This window comes from Cryptomeria japonica, chromosome 6, assembly GCF_030272615.1.
Source record: "Cryptomeria japonica chromosome 6, Sugi_1.0, whole genome shotgun sequence".
NCBI classification, from domain to species: domain Eukaryota; kingdom Viridiplantae; phylum Streptophyta; class Pinopsida; order Cupressales; family Cupressaceae; genus Cryptomeria; species Cryptomeria japonica.
The window spans coordinates 582655585-582671688 of NC_081410.1; the positions used below are offsets into that span (position 1 = coordinate 582655585).

General features: G+C 35.0%; 2 protein-coding genes across 2 annotated transcripts; both read left to right on the top strand.

Annotated features, from left to right (window-relative positions):
- The first annotated feature begins 12269 nt into the window (after positions 1-12269).
- LOC131035679 (transcription termination factor MTERF4, chloroplastic) lies at positions 12270-13828 on the top strand. The gene has a single exon (XM_057967410.2). The coding sequence runs from the start codon at positions 12426-12428 to the stop codon at positions 13146-13148; it is 723 nt and encodes a 240-aa protein (XP_057823393.2). The 5' UTR covers positions 12270-12425; the 3' UTR covers positions 13149-13828.
- Positions 13154-15190, top strand: LOC131035714 (uncharacterized). The gene is made up of 4 exons (XM_057967452.2): positions 13154-13605; positions 14381-14495; positions 14810-14875; positions 15001-15190. The coding sequence occupies exons 1-4, from the start codon at positions 13278-13280 to the stop codon at positions 15074-15076; spliced, it is 585 nt and encodes a 194-aa protein (XP_057823435.2). The 5' UTR covers positions 13154-13277; the 3' UTR covers positions 15077-15190.
- The last annotated feature ends 914 nt before the right edge of the window (positions 15191-16104 follow it).

Sequence of the window (16104 nt, forward strand, 5' to 3'; positions counted from 1 at the left end):
GTCACATGTAATTCTTTTATTTCATGTTGATGTCTATGATTGAGCTATACGATAATGATCAAAGTACTCAACCTACCCTTAGTGTAAGTGAGATGAACCTGCAGATATTTTGGAATTTTTTTCGTGTTGAATAATTAATGATAAATAAGATGATGTCCTATTTGAAGTATTGATATCCTTACATGGAAGTATTATAATTCAAGCAAGTATTAAATTGGGAGCTTGATTGGGTTTCATTGCTTACTGTTAAGTGTTATTAATTATTGGGAGTCATTTAAAGTAGCTCTATTAGAGTATGCATTAGATTAATAGAAGTGTATGGGCTATGCATTTTTTTAGAATGGGTATTGGTACAATGGTGTGTTACATTGTCTAATTTTGGTCATTCAGTGTTTCCCTTATATATTATTGATTTTTATTTCACTCCCATGACTAGGGTTATTTGAATATGAAATCTGTCAAACCTGTATGAAATTTAAAATTTACTATTAAATTGTGGCTTGTATTAATGTGAATGTTAGCGAATGTCTCTACTCTTATTTGGATTATGACAATTGAATTTGTGTTGAAGCTTGTGTCTTGGATTAGAGAGTCATATTTAGCTTCGAAGCTTAATAAACAATCAACTTTGTGCAATTATTCATTTAATCATTTGTACTACAATTATAGATAGCCATGATAAACAATTTGCATTAACCAAAAAGCTATAAATCCATACAACATTATATATTGATAAACGTATCAAATATATCCGATAAAGTCAAATAGGCTTGCCAAAAGCCATATGGACATAGAATGTCACATATTCGTAATACAAAACATATGTTCAAAATTGCCATATAGGCATACAACATAATATCCAATAAAGTCAAATATGTTTGCCAAAAGCCATATGGACATAGTCGTATATTCGTAAAATAAAACATGTGTTCAAAATTTCCACCATATAGGAATACAACATAATATCCAATAAAGTCAAATAGGCTTGCCAAAAGCCATATGGACATAGAATGTCACGTATTAGTAAAACAAAACATATGTTCACAATTGCCATATAGGCATACAACATAGGACCCTAATCTAGTTGTTTTCCTGTAGGAGAAGGAAACAAATCATGAGATATCTTTGGTTGTCGTGTGGATGGAGATGTATATGATATGGGTGTCTTTTGAGTGTGTCCACTTGACCTCCTCTCTAGATTTTTTTGTAACTTCGTCTGATACAATGAAAAGAATGACATTAACATATATAGAAATTGAATTTTAGAATGACATACAATAGAATAGTCACTTACAACATACAAATAATCATGATGTTCATCCACAACAAGCACACATTCATGATTTGGAGTGACAAACCCCTCTATAGGTATCACGATATAAATGAAACTAAATACAAGTATCGTTAAAATTTTCAATAATATACTATTAAGATAACAAATGTAATGCTAAATTTACTAATATATCTCATACTTATGTCAAAGCAACTGAACTTGCTACTGTTGTAGCAACACCACGCTCTATTATCATGCGAACAATACGAGGAGTCTCTGATGTCAACATCTGAAAATTAAACAAAGTATATTGATCAATCACCAAAACTATCTATATTATTTAATAACAATATTAAAGAATAAATTACTTACCTGGGTGAAAGACTATCGATGAGCTACACTATGAGGTGTTGGTGTTGGAGCTCTAACATCAAACTATTTGATATCCAAAACGCGTAATTAAAAAATCATTCACATAATGTTCAACTATTCACAAATAATAATTATATTTCTTCACTCGTTGTATACCTGTGGAGTCAATGAAGTTATGAAAAAGGGTGTTGCCAAAATGTTGCTAGTATTTGACGATATGATGGAAGAATAAGGATTCAGTCAACTACTGAGAATGTTGCTAGTATTCGATGGTATGATGAAAGAATAAGGATTCAATCAGCTACTGAGGGGGGGGGGGTGAATCAGTAGACAGAAAAACTGATATAAACTTTCACCAATCTCATAATCAACATCTCAAAGTAAACTTATAACTGACAAGTTAAACCACTGAACTAAAAATGCAATATCACTGTAAAGTTTAACCGGTTGACTGTTACAACAGATTAATAGTAAACAACTTGAAACTCACAAACATCCAAATACTTTATTGACATAAGTAAAACTTCATTTCATATTGTTGTCCATTATCATGACTTATCAAAGTGGATTAAGTAGTAAAGCAAAACAACCATAGTAAACATAACCACAAAAACATTCACCACTTGACACAATATTTTGACGTGGAAACCCAAATGGGAAAAACCACGGTGAGATGAGACTCACAAGATAACTATCTGAACTCTTCTAAAGTTCACCTTGTTAGGAGCCAAGCCTGTTAAAGCTTTACAAAAAGTCCCATTAAGAACAGATCTTGTTAGGGACCACCCGGTTAAGGGATTGATTGTAATGCCTTGTTAGAAGCAATGCCCTGTGAGGAGTAACCTTGGTAGAGGATTTGAAATCCAAGCTAATGGACCACCTAGTTAGAGGATTTGAATAACACTAAGCTTGTTAGAGCTTACTCGGTTAGGGGATTTCAACTGTTGTAATTGTTAGAAAACAACAGGGGTTCGCTAATCTATTTGAATAGCACTACACTTGCTTGTTTAGATCCTTTTCATGCTCCTATTTTCCTTTACACAAACTGCAGATACATCATCCGGTTCGGCAACCACACACTCAACTAAAACTTTCCCAACTCTGAAACAAAACAACTCATCGACCTTATAAACAAATCACTAGGTCGGTAACACAACAAAAACCTAATTCTCTCATAGAGATTGCAAACAAGTCGGTTCAAGTATGACCGTTGGATTACACAACAATTTCTGCACATCATTCAAGAAAACATCGACCGCTCCATCGAACTCTGTAACTCATCACGCGCTTTGCATTACATGCAATATACTTGCTCATTCCTGAGATAAAAACTAATATCTCAATGCACCAAAAACACTTTGAAACTCTCTTCATACAATATGCATATGTGTCATAATCATTACTGCTCATTATCAGATCATAAACCAATACAACCAATTCACCAAACTTAATCGGTTAGGGTTTATCAAATCAACAGGTAGGGTTTACCAGTTCAACTCTCCAATACTTAGCAATACCGGTTATAGTTCTCTTGACTAGCTCTTCCCACCGGTTACAAAACATCATTATAACAATATCATTACCAGTTAATTGACATCAATGACAACATAACATTTCATTAATGCAATCTTCATGCAAATTCCAACAATCTCCCCCTTTGGCATTGATGGCAATACAAATATCAATACCATTGATTGATTTGATTGTGAATAGGAATCCTAGTTTACATTTTACCATGTACTCTCCTTTTCTTCAGCTTGTCACTGGTTCTTATCCCCATAATCACATAGTTCTTCTCCCCCTTTGACAATAATGCCAAATTGAAAGTAAAACATGCAATGTCAAACTTCACTGTTTAACATCAACAACCTGCAACTTGATGCTCCCCCTGTGGAATAACTCCACATCTACATCAATCTTGTTGTTAAATTCTGCAAGTGGCTCCGGGACTGATGTACTCTACATCATGCTCAATTCACCTCATGAAGGGGTACAACCCCTAGCTGACTTCTAAGATACTCAAAAGTAGTCTTAGGAAGAGGTTTAGTAAATATATCTATAAGTTGCTCCTTGGTAGAAACATACTCCAAGATCACATCTTTACTTTGCACTTTTTCCCTCAATAAATGATACTTCAATTCAATATGCTTGGTTCATGCATATAAAACAGGGTTCTTGGAAATATTTATGGCACCGGTATTGTCACATAAGATCTTTATAGGTTTTGTAAACTTCATCTTGAAACCTTCCAAAATGTGCCTCATCCAAATAGCCTGGGTACAATTCATATAAGCTGCAACATACTCAGCTTCAACAGTAGACTGTGATATAAAACTCTGCTTCTTTCTACTCCATGAAACAAGTCTTCCTCCAAGAAAGAATGCTCCACCGATTTTGCTTTTCCTATCATCAACATCACTTGCCCAGTCTACATTTGTGTACACCTTCAAGTCAAAGTTTCCTTCATATGGATACCATAATCCATAGTCAACAATACCTTTCAAATATCTAAAAATCCTCTTGGTTGCTATCAAATGTGTTTCCTTTGGATTCTTCTGAAATCTAGCAACTAGACCAACTGCATGAGCTATATCCAGTTTGCTGTGAACAACATAGTGCAATTTCCCAATCATTGACCTGTACTCCTTTTCATCAACAAACATGACTTCATCTTCCTTGGACAACTTACAACTTGTAACCATTGGTGTCCCAACTGGTTTATAGTCACTCATACCAAATGTCTTTAATACCTCTTTCACATACTTAGACCGTGTGATGAAAATACCACTCTTCATTTATTGTATTTGCAAGCCTATGAAATTTTTTATCTCTCCCACTAGAGACATTTCAAACTCACTTTTCATTTCATTTCCAAAGTCATTGTTCATGTCATCATTGCCTCCAAATATGATATCATCTACAAACACTTCACTAACCAGTATCTTATCTCCTTCAAATTTGAGATATATGTTGCTATCTTCATTGGTTCTCTGAAAACCTATCTTCATCAGGTGTGAATGAAGCCTTTCATACCATGCTCTCAGTGCTTTCTTTAACCCATATAGTGCCTTGTGCAACTTACATACCATGTCTTTTTCATCAGTCAGAGCATAACCATATGGCTGCTCAATGTATACTTCTTCTTCCAGTATTCCATTCAAAAATGTTGACTTTACATCCATCTGATATACTTTGAATCCCTTATGTGCTGCAAATGCAAGTAAAGTTTTGACACCTTCCAGTCTAGCCACTGGTGCAAAATTTCTCACCATAATATTATCCTTCTTTTTGTGCATAACCTTTAAAAACCAATCTAGCTTTGTTTCAGACTAGTACACCATCTTCATTCAACTTGTTCTTGAATACTCACTTAGTACCTATCACATTTTTATTTATCGGTCTAGGTACTAGGGTCCATGTATTGTTCTTCTCAATTTGATCAAGCTCCTCCTCCACAACTTTGACCCAATGATCATCTCCAAATGCTTCCCTAGCAGTTCTAGGCTGAATAGTGGGGATCATGCAAGAATTCTCCTTGATTCTTCTTTTGATTAATACTCCAGCATCCTTATCTCCAATAATCTATTTAGGATTGTGTTTGAGTCTCACATACCTTAGAATAATATGATTATTATCTTTAGGTTCTTCTTTTGCATTATCATCATCTTCTTCTGAATCTACCTATTCCAGTTGAACTGGTACAACAACATTCTCTTTCCCAGTTTCAGGTTTCACAGGTTCTGGTTCCAAAAACAAAATGCAAGGGTCTTCATCCTTTTTCTCCACACCGGTTTCCCCTGAGACTTTAAGATACTCACCCACTTGAACATCAACACTCTCAATGATTCTTTGTGTCCAGTTGTTGTAACATTTGTAGGCCTTACTCTTGGTAGAATAACCAAGACATATACCTTCATCACTTTTAGCCTCAAACTTGCTAACATAGCCACCTCTCTCAATGAAACATTTTCTGCCATATATCTTAAAATAACTAACATTAGGTGATCTACCATACCAGTATTCATAAGGAGTCTTATCCTTACCTCTTTTTACCAAAATCCGATTCATAGTGTAGACAGCTATGCTGACAACTTCTCTCCAAAAAGTTTTCCCTGCACTTCCTTGTATCAACATCGTCCTAGAAGCTTCAACAACTGATTGGTTGTTCCTCTCTGCAATACCATTATGTTGTGGTTTCCTTGGTGCAGAAAGCTACTGTTTGATACCATTTTCTTCACAATATCTAGTGAATTCCTTAGAAGTAAATTCATCACCTTGATCAGTCCTCAGACACTTTATTTTCTTACCACTCTCCTTTTCAGCTAAGGCCCTATATGCCTTGAACTTACTAAATGCTTTTGTTTTATCCTTCAGGAATGTGACCCACATCATTCTTGAGCAATCATCAGTGAAGATCATAAAATATCTGTCACCTTGAATACTTTTAGTCCTTATTGGTCCATAGAGGTCTGTATGAACCAAATCTAATAGATGTTCCGCTGAAAAAGATTTGCTCTTGAAAGTTGGGGATGTCATCTTTCCCAACTGACATTCCTTACATAGAGAATTGACCGGTTTGTCCAATTGAGGCAAACCTCTCACTGTATTGGAGTTAATCACTTTAAGAATGTTATCAAAATTTATATGATAAAATCTCCTATGCCAAAGCTAACTATCATCTACTTTAGCAATTAAACAGTTGCTAACTTTAGGATTCAGGTGAAATGGGTTACCTTTAATCTACTTGCCAGTTGCAATCTATTCACCTTTGCTCCCATAGATTTTGCACATACCATTCTTAAAACTCTAATGGATATCCTCTGTCATTGAGTTGAGCAACACTAAAAAGATTCTGCTATGGTCCTTCAACCCAGTAGACATCATTTGCACTGCTCTTTCCATTAAGAGAAATAGTTCCCTTACCTTTAACCATGTAGGGTGAGTCATTACCAAATCTTACAACTCTACCATCAAATTCCTTTAAAGAAAGAAATTTGCTTCGGTCACCGGTCATGTGATGTGAACAACGACTATCAATGATCCAATCATTAGAATTATCCATGCGTGAAATTAATGCCTTCTGATCAGATGTTTCCTCTTTAATGGATACAAACACATTGTCTTCACTACCATCACCATCAGATTCCTCATCGATGATACCAACATCAACTGCAATAAGACAATCTATTTTGCCTTTTCCCTTGTACTTCTTGAATTTCTCTTGCTTATGCTCATTATCACCATTAGGACAGTTAGTTGCAATGTGTCCAATCTTGTTGCATGCAAAACATTTCAAAGGTAATTTACCTCTATATTTATTGGTACCTCTGGGCAACCGCTTGGCCAACAATGCTTCAAGCTCAACCAAACTATCTTCATCATCAACTTCTCTGCTGGATCTAGATTCATAATTGTGACTGACATCTCTACTTTTCCTCATAGATGGGTTAGAAACTAAAGCTCTAAATGCAGACTCGAATTTTTGAACACTACCATCATAACCATTAAATTCAAAAGAAGTAAGCTTACCAATGATGGAGTCAAGGGTTACCGTAGTTTTGTCAATAGATTTTATCTCATGAATGGCTGCAACTCGGATAGCGTAGATCAGTAGCAGGGTTCTCAACACCTTACTAACTACTGTGGCATCTTCCACTTTACCACCAACACTCTTGATCTCACCAACTATCTCTTTTATCCTTTGACCATACTGTTGTATATTCTCACCTTCAACCATCTGCATGTCATCAAAATTTCCTCTTAGACTCTCTTCCTTGGCAATCTTCACATGTTCATCATTGCTATAAATCTCTTCAAGTTTCTTCCATACACCATATGCAATCTCCAAACCATGGACATCTACATACTCTGCATCAGACAAAGAATTGATAATAGCCTCCAGTGCTTGATTGTTTTCTTGTTGCTCTTTCTTCTGATCATCAATCATAATCCCACTAGGTACAACATATTGAGTACCAACATGTTCCCAGTATTTATTTCCAAGACTCTTGATATAAATTTTTATTCTATCACTCCATATCCTATATTTATCTCTATTAAACTTTGGACCTTCCTTCTTCATCATGTTCTACAAGATCTTTACCCCAAGTTGTTAGGCTTAGACCTTAGAGGACCTGAGAAGCTCTGATACCAAGTATGATGAAAGAATAAGGATCTGGTCAACTACTAAGAGGGGGGGGGGGGGGGTGAATCAGTAGATATAAAAACTGATATAAACTTTCACCAATCTCAGAATAAACCTCTCAAAGTAAACTTAGAACTAACAAGTTAAACCACTAAACTAAAAATGCAATATCACTATAAAGTTTAACTGGTTGACTATTACAACAGATTAATAGTAAACAAATTGAAACTCACAAACATCCAAATACTTTACTGACATAAGTAAAACTTCATTTCATATTGTTGTCGGTTATCATGACTTATCAAAGTGGATTAAGTAGTTAAGCAAAACAACCATAGTAAACATAACCACAAAAACATTCACTACTTGACACAATATTTTGACGTGGAAACCCAAATGGGAAAAACCATGGTGAGATGAGACTCACAAGATAACTATCTGAACTCTTCTGAAGTTCGCCCTGTTAGGAGCCAAGCCTGTTAAAGCTTTACAAAAAGTCCTGTTAAGAACAAATTATGCTAGGGACCACCCGGTTAAGGGATTGACTATAATGCCTTGTTAGAAGCAATACCCTTGTGAGGAGTAACCTCGGTAGAGGATTTGAAATCCAAGCTAATGGACTACTTGGTTAAAGGATTTGAATAACACTAATCTTGTTAGAGCTTACCCGGTTAGGGGATTTCAATTGTTGTAATTGTTAGAAAACAATAGGGGTTTGCTAATATGTTTGAATAGCACTACACTTGCTTGTTCGGATCCTTTTCATGCTCCTATCTTCCTTTACACAAACTAGAGATACATCATCCGGTTCGACAACCACACACTCATTTGAAACTTTGCCAACTTTGAAATAAACCAACTCATCGACCTTATAAATAAATCACTAGGTTGGTAACACAACAAAAACCTAATTCTCTCATAGAGATTACAAACAAGTCAGTTCAAGTATGATCGTTGGATTATATAACAATCTCTACACATCATTCAAGAAAGCCTTGACCGCTCCTTGATCACTGCTCCATCGAACTCTGTAACTCATCACACACTTTGCATTACATGCAATATACTTGCTCATTCCCAAGATAAAAACCATTATCTCAATGCGTCAAAAACACTTTTAAACTCTCTTCATACAATATGCATACGTGTCATAATCATTACCGCTCATCATCAGATCATAAACCAATACAACCAATTCACCAAAAATTGGTTAGGGTTTATCAAATCAACAGGTAGGGTTTACCGGTTCAACTCTCCAATGCTTAGCAATACCGGTTACAATTCTCTTCACTAGCTCTCCCTATCAGTTACAAAACATCATTATAAAAATATCATTACTGGTTAATTGACATCAATGACAACATAACATTTCATTAATGCAATCTTCATGCAAATGCCAGTTCAGTATTTTCAACACTTTGACCCTGATTTATTATCATAATCATTTGCTAATTTAGATATATTCTTAAATTTTCATATAAAATTTAATAAAAAGAATGAAATGAACTTGTAATGAAATTCACCTAGGTATCAATGCCAAATGTTTCATTCAAAAAGGATTATGTCATGACAATGTTCTCAACAACAAACTCCTCTCATGCACATGCATGCTCACTACTATTAGGATCATAAGTGCAAAGAGAACCACAAGATTGACAAAAATGAGTTGGAACTTGATGCCTAGAAGAATCACCTGCATCACCCTCTACTAGAGGCATAGCATACCGTCCAAGGGTTTGAGTGAGTGAGCTAATGGAGTCTAGAGTTTCAACCTTAACACTGTCCTTCACAATGAAAGGAATAATGACATGCTCCACCGTAGGTCTGGCCAAGGATCTTGGTGGGAGATTTGGGTCATGTTGTCTACCCACTCTATCATGTGGGGAGCCCCCACCTCTACATTGGAAATCTAGAAAATCAAAATAGTTTGGGATTTCATTAAGGACAAACTCACAGTATAGTTTCCTCAAAAAGTATTGGGGCACCTCAGGATTATTGCATGGGGCTGATCAAATACCATCCACCACCTATCCCAAAAATTGTTCTTAATCCCTTCATGGTGACACCAATGGATAGGGAACCTCCTGCATCCAGGGTGTAAAGGTTGATTCATTTGGGGGTCCGTAAAAAGGGCACACAAGTCAGATTTGTTAATTTTCTTTTTCTTCACTGCCACATGATAATTTGTCGGCATCAATTTTTTTTTGTTCTTCCTTTTAATTGGACCAATAATTGATTTGCCCACTCACTGATTGTATGTGAGATATAATAGATTGCATATAATTAGCAAGGTTTGTCCTATGAGAGTTCATTCCAGTGGGATCTTTTAGCCTTGTGATTAAATCTTCAAGCTCTTTCTGGCTATTTTCTATTTGACCTAATATATTTTCTTATGTACCTATGGGATGTCTAGGGATTGCAGGAGGTTCTTGATGTGCTTGTTCTTCAAGATGGTCTTCTTTAGGAGATGATTGAGTGTTTTCAACACTTTCTTGTGGAATCTCAATTCCTGACAATTAAAATAAATTTAAATAAAAAGACCTAGTTTAATCTTCAACTTAATAAAAAATTGACAATAAGAAAACAAAAATGCATACCTCTTTGAGCTCTTTGATGTCATGGCGACATTTTGATGAGAAATGAACAACTTAGGGCCCAATATCTTTCTTCTACAAAAGGGCGAGCACAACACAAATGCATAGAAAAATGCCAAAATGTGATCTTGGGAGCAGATACAATGCCCAAAACTTGGGGGGTGCAAGTTTTTGTTTCAAAAAAATACATAAGGCACACACCCTATAGCCAAGCCTATAGGGCGCACGCCTTCTGGACATTTCAATTTTTTTTTTGAAGCGTGACACCTTTTTGGTACCACAACTTCGTGCATTTTCCCTAGGCTTCTTCACTTAACATTTTTTTAATTACATATTAGTATAATTCAATACTTTAGTGATACCCAAACATTCTTAAATGTCCAGGTCTATATTTTTTTTGACCCAATTGTTGAGGCATAAATGGGCTTAAATGACTTGAAGTTGGTTGATAAGGGTAGTTAATGTTGGTGAAGCATGCACTGATACATTCATTGTCTAAGCAGAGTAAAGTGTATTACTTAAGGTAAGGCACACATAATGACTCTAATGGTAAACCTTTAAAAGACCTTTTTTATTAATCAGTTGAACATTGGTCTATGCTGACTACTAGATTTTAATAAGCAATTTAAAATTCATTTATATAAATACTTGCAAAGGAATTGTTTGTGAATAAATACCAAATATTGTTTGGTGAATGCGATCTAGTTTAAACTTAACATATTAGTAGGACTCTAGTTGAATAATTGTATCAAAGGTTTAATTGATGATGATATTTTTTGAACTCTACTTGAGTAATTATATAGAGATAGTTGGACCTTGACTAAAATATTGGGACATTATTAATATCTTAGTCTACAACAAAATATTGCAAATGGAACATCAACTATAAGGTACTAATCACAAAAAAATTCAACTAGTTTGTGATAAAGTTTTTTGTTTGGGGTGATAGGCAACAAGATAGTGCCATGGGATGTCAACTTTTCTCCTCTACACTAAAGTTTATCTATGATTTGTATTTAAAGTATTTATATTAGATTTCTCACATAAAATATATTACAAAAGTACATCTATAGCACAAAACTACACCTAAATCATCAAAAAATGAGCATTGAAAGTAGAAATCTCTTTGAAAACCATCATTCCTACAGTAAAATCCATGTGTTTTGATTACTAAAATCAACTTATGCCACAACCTTCCTTGTTAAAGCCTTGATAAACAAGTATCTAGCAAAATCAATCTAAGACCATGTGTAGGGACTCATTATGCATCAAATATAGTTGAAAGAAATTAAGATATACAATTTTTCACTTTTTTTTGTTTTGGATTAGTGTTACTACATCAAATAGAAAGCAAAAACTATATACAATAATGATAAATCAACCACATGATAAAATCTTATGCAATGGAGATACCAAAAAATAATGAAGGCATCATACTTAAATAAACAAAATTTACATGAAGCTTGAATTTTATATTTATCTGAGTCACATAGAAATTAATAATAATGTATCTTCTATAGTCATACATAATAAACATGATAAACTCAAAATTAAGAAAGAAGTTATGATTGAATCATATTTTGTGAGAACAATGCAAAGAGACATAAAACATAAAACATAAAACATGTTTCCAATTAGTAGTCACAAATTTTTAAATTTGATTGTGCTAGATTATGTTTTAATAAGAATACACATATTACTCATCATGTCTAATGGAACAACTACATAAAATATTCATATCTTCAAAAAAAAATTAAAAAAAATTAAAAAAATTCAAAATTCAAAATTCAAAATTCAAAAATAAAAATAAAAATAAACAAATAACGATATGACTTCAAAATATTTTTCTATCGGCATAATCCTTGTCTATAATTTGTTTGTGTGGCGTAGAGACCTCAAATTGACCTTTATTTGATGCACCTGTATCTCTGTTGAAACATTAGCGACAAACGCACACACTTTGACATTTATTTTTCTCGATCAGTTTTAAGGTGGTTGTAGAAACCCTAGTTCGCCCTCTGTCCGAAGTAGTTGTGGAAACATGATCGCCAAACTATGCTTCTGCTTACCTGTGCGACGCAACCTGTTTCTCCAAACCTTAACACATTTTCGCTTTAATTTCTCAATTCTTGCAGTGAGTAATGTCAGCAACAGCAATGCCCCTTCACAAAATCTCTTCCTGCACTTCGTTACCACCAGATTTAACATGTCCTCAGCCGACGCCGTAAAAATGTTAAAATTCCAGCCCTCGTTAGGGCGGCTCAAAACCATGGACAAGGTTGAACAGCTCGCGGACATGCTCAGCAGACACGGCTGCACCAAAGATCAAATTGCAAACATAATCACAACTCAGCCCTCGCTAATGACGGTAAGTGTGGGAAGATTGTTGGAGCCCAAGATTCAAGTGCTAATAGATGTGGGCGTGGAGAGGGAAAATATATCCAAAATTTTAACCAAGTCCCCGAGTATCTTGACAGCTAAGCTGGAGATCCTCCGCTCCAACGTTGATTTTTTGAAGACTGTATTGCCGACACAGGATTTTCTTCTCAGAGCAATTATGAGAAACCCTAATATTCTTAAACTGAGCTCGCAGAAGGTCTTGAAACCCTCGGTTGCTTTTTGGGAGGGTTTTGGTTTCCGTGGAACAGAGCTCACCAAGTTTTTGTTGTTAAATCCTCGGGTTTTGACGCTCACTTCTCTGACCCCCGAGAAACTTGATCTCATCAGCAAGATTGGCATTCACAAGGAAAGCAGTGGGTACTAATACGTTGTGAGCTTTGTGGCCACAGGCCGCATCGAAGTCTTAGAGGCCAAGATAGACAATCTTCAGCTTTCCGGCCTCTCACCTGAAGAAGCCTGGGAATTAATTAGGGTTGCCCCTTCAGTCCTCAACATGGCCGAGGATACCTTTAAGAAAAAGATGGACTTTATGCTGAATCACATGCGACTCTCTATGGACTTTGTGACAAAGCATCCACGGATGTTTACAATGAGTTTGGACAGGGTAATGAGGCCCAGGTTTTTGGTTTTGCAAAGTATGACAACAATGAATGGAGCGGAGGAGGTTAAGCCGACGCGAATTTCTTCTATGCTGTTGATGACCGAGGCCAAGTTCGTTGCCCAGATCATAGAAGGACATCCTGAATCTGCTGCTCTGTGGACAGTTTATAAAAATGCCACTGCTAATGTTTCAAGAAGCTCAAAGATTAAAATGTTTTCAGGTTTTTAGTATTTGATGTTTTTTTATTTGTGAAGGAGATATTATTGCTCAGTCAAATATTTTTATTGTAATATTGCTATTAAGAATCAATGTATAATTTTTTTCATCTGTTAAAATCAAAAGATTTCAGTAACCACTTAAATATACCACCATCCTGACCCTGATTTCCCATGAATTAGGATTGTAATTATTTTTCAATCAAAGTATGGTTATAAATTGTTAGATTTATTCGTTTAATTACTTTCATTGGTGTGAAGTTATTTGCAAGCATTTAACAAATTGGAGTATGTATAGATGTTTTTTATGGTTCCTGATACAGATGTCTTGTTTGGCTACTTCATTTTCATGGCTTTTTTTCTCATATGGATGATTATCTGGATGTATATTGGAGCACCATTGATATTGATGTTTATTTCACACTAGTATTTTTAGTCCCTGCCTATTATTCTTGAAAACTGTGCCAACAAAAAAAATTAAACTTATTTTCTATAATTTGCAGCACTGTATTTTTCAAAAATATTTTTCTTGAGGTTTTTAGGTTTTTTGTGATTGGTGGATTACATTTTTGCTGGGGTTTTAAAAAAAATTATATGGAAATTTGAAGAAAAAAATATAATAGCCAATAAAAAATGTACAATGAAATAGTTTTACAGCTTTCTAATATTTTGTTCATTATAATTTTTTTCTAGAGCTTTCTGGATGTATCTAGTATTTTTTCAATGCACCAAAATTAAAGCTAGTTGTCTGTAAAGCATAACAGAGGTTGCCAATGTCAGCTTCTAACAGCAAGAGAACAGAGCAAATGCTGGGAAATACTCAAGATTTGGAGGATTATTTTTTACATTATCGTCAAGAACTTCCTGTGCATGCACCTACTGCAACAACATTGAGGTAAAAGAGGTATAGTTGTTTAAAGCTAAAAATTTTTAACGCCCACTCTTGCAATTTGCATGTAGTATAGAAAAGTATAGTTTGAGGATCGTTTAAATTTTGAGGGTTAGAAGATTGTGTTCTCATTTTATTGAATTTGCAGTAGGAGCTAAGTTAATAGTTGAGTGATTTGTTTGCAGGAAATTCACTAGCACTGTAATCTAAGACCTAATATGGGAGCAGTGTGAATAATCGAATCCATTCTGCTCATTCAAAAATCCATTTTTTAATTCCCAGATAACATGAAACTAATTATGATTGGAACCACACTGCAGTGATGAAATTCCACCTGTTCTTAATTCTGTGTCAGAGCCTCCTCCATCGTTTGATGGAACCACAAGGTATGCTCTCCCTTATTTCTAATTTTATTGATCTAAATTGTTTGATTTGTTATATTGGAATGCAACTCTATTTAATTTTGAGATTTCCTGATAAGTCTTGTTTCTTGTGAAATTGGGTTGTGTAGACCGTACATCAATTTGGCCTGTCCCTATGCTCAGCGTGTTTGGACTGCCAGAAACTACAAGGCTGTTTGCCTTTAATTTGGCTTATCTAATTTGTATATGCATGGTTTTATATAAGATAACGATTATCAGAAGTGTAAACTGTAAGAGATAATATCCTTGTGTAAAATAAAATGAAGGGCTTGACTGATATTTAGATAGTCCCAATGGATCTGCAGGATAGACCTACATGATACAAGGAAAAGGTTTACCCTACTAACAAGGTAAACAATTTATGTGCAATTCTTTAAATTTTATGGTTTCAATGTCTTCCACTCGGACCAGAAAGGGCTTCTTGAAATATAATCTATTCTGCATATCATTTATTGAATAAAATACTGGGGCAATCTATAACAAATATGCAATAGTTTCTTTGCAAGGGTGAATTGGGTCATGTTATTAATTTATACTATGAAAATTAGTCTTGGGGTTTCATATGGCAAGCGAGGACCTAGGGGAACTATCACATTTCTTATGAGTAGATTGATGGAAAGCAGCCCAGATTTGGCTTTTTCATTTACTCTTGGATATCATATAAAGCCTTTACCTGCCATGACTAAGTGTTTCAAGGTTTCTTGCAACCAAAGAATTTCCCAACGACCCGACATTGATGGCGGAAATAAACTTGGAAAACCCTTGGGGTATGTACACTTGGCCAGAGATGAGAAAATCTTATATGAAAAATATGCTACCTTTGACAATACCTCTAGAAATTTGAATACATGTTTGGCCAGGGTAATTTGTACTGTGTATCAAACCCTAATGGAGATTTCAAACCCTTGATTTTGTTCCTAGCAGTACTTTGCTTTCCTACATAGGTAACGCCTATTTCCCTAAAAAGTTATGGTTTCAAATAAATAAAAAATTTAAACTTCGAACTTATTTTGTTTTGAAGCAGTAGCAGTTGTTGAAATGAGACTGATAAGACCATGCATAAACCCCCCTTAACAACTTTGAACTAACTCACAGAAACTAGTAAATGATCTAGGCACCATTCTCAGGATCAAGAATATTGAAAAGCCATATATTAAGCCCTGTTCTAGGTAGAACAGTAGCTTTAGGCAAAT

Bases quoted from the DNA above. Each gene is read 5' to 3' on its own strand.
- LOC131035714 (XM_057967452.2), top strand. From the start codon at position 13,278: ATGGCCGAGGATACCTTTAAGAAAAAGATGGACTTTATGCTGAATCAC. The intron at 13,606-14,380 runs GTTTTTAGTATT...TGCCAATGTCAG, and splicing joins AAAGATTAAAATGTTTTCAG to CTTCTAACAGCAAGAGAACA. The intron at 14,496-14,809 runs GTAAAAGAGGTA...ACCACACTGCAG, and splicing joins CCTACTGCAACAACATTGAG to TGATGAAATTCCACCTGTTC.
- LOC131035679 (XM_057967410.2), top strand. From the start codon at position 12,426: ATGATCGCCAAACTATGCTTCTGCTTACCTGTGCGACGCAACCTGTTT.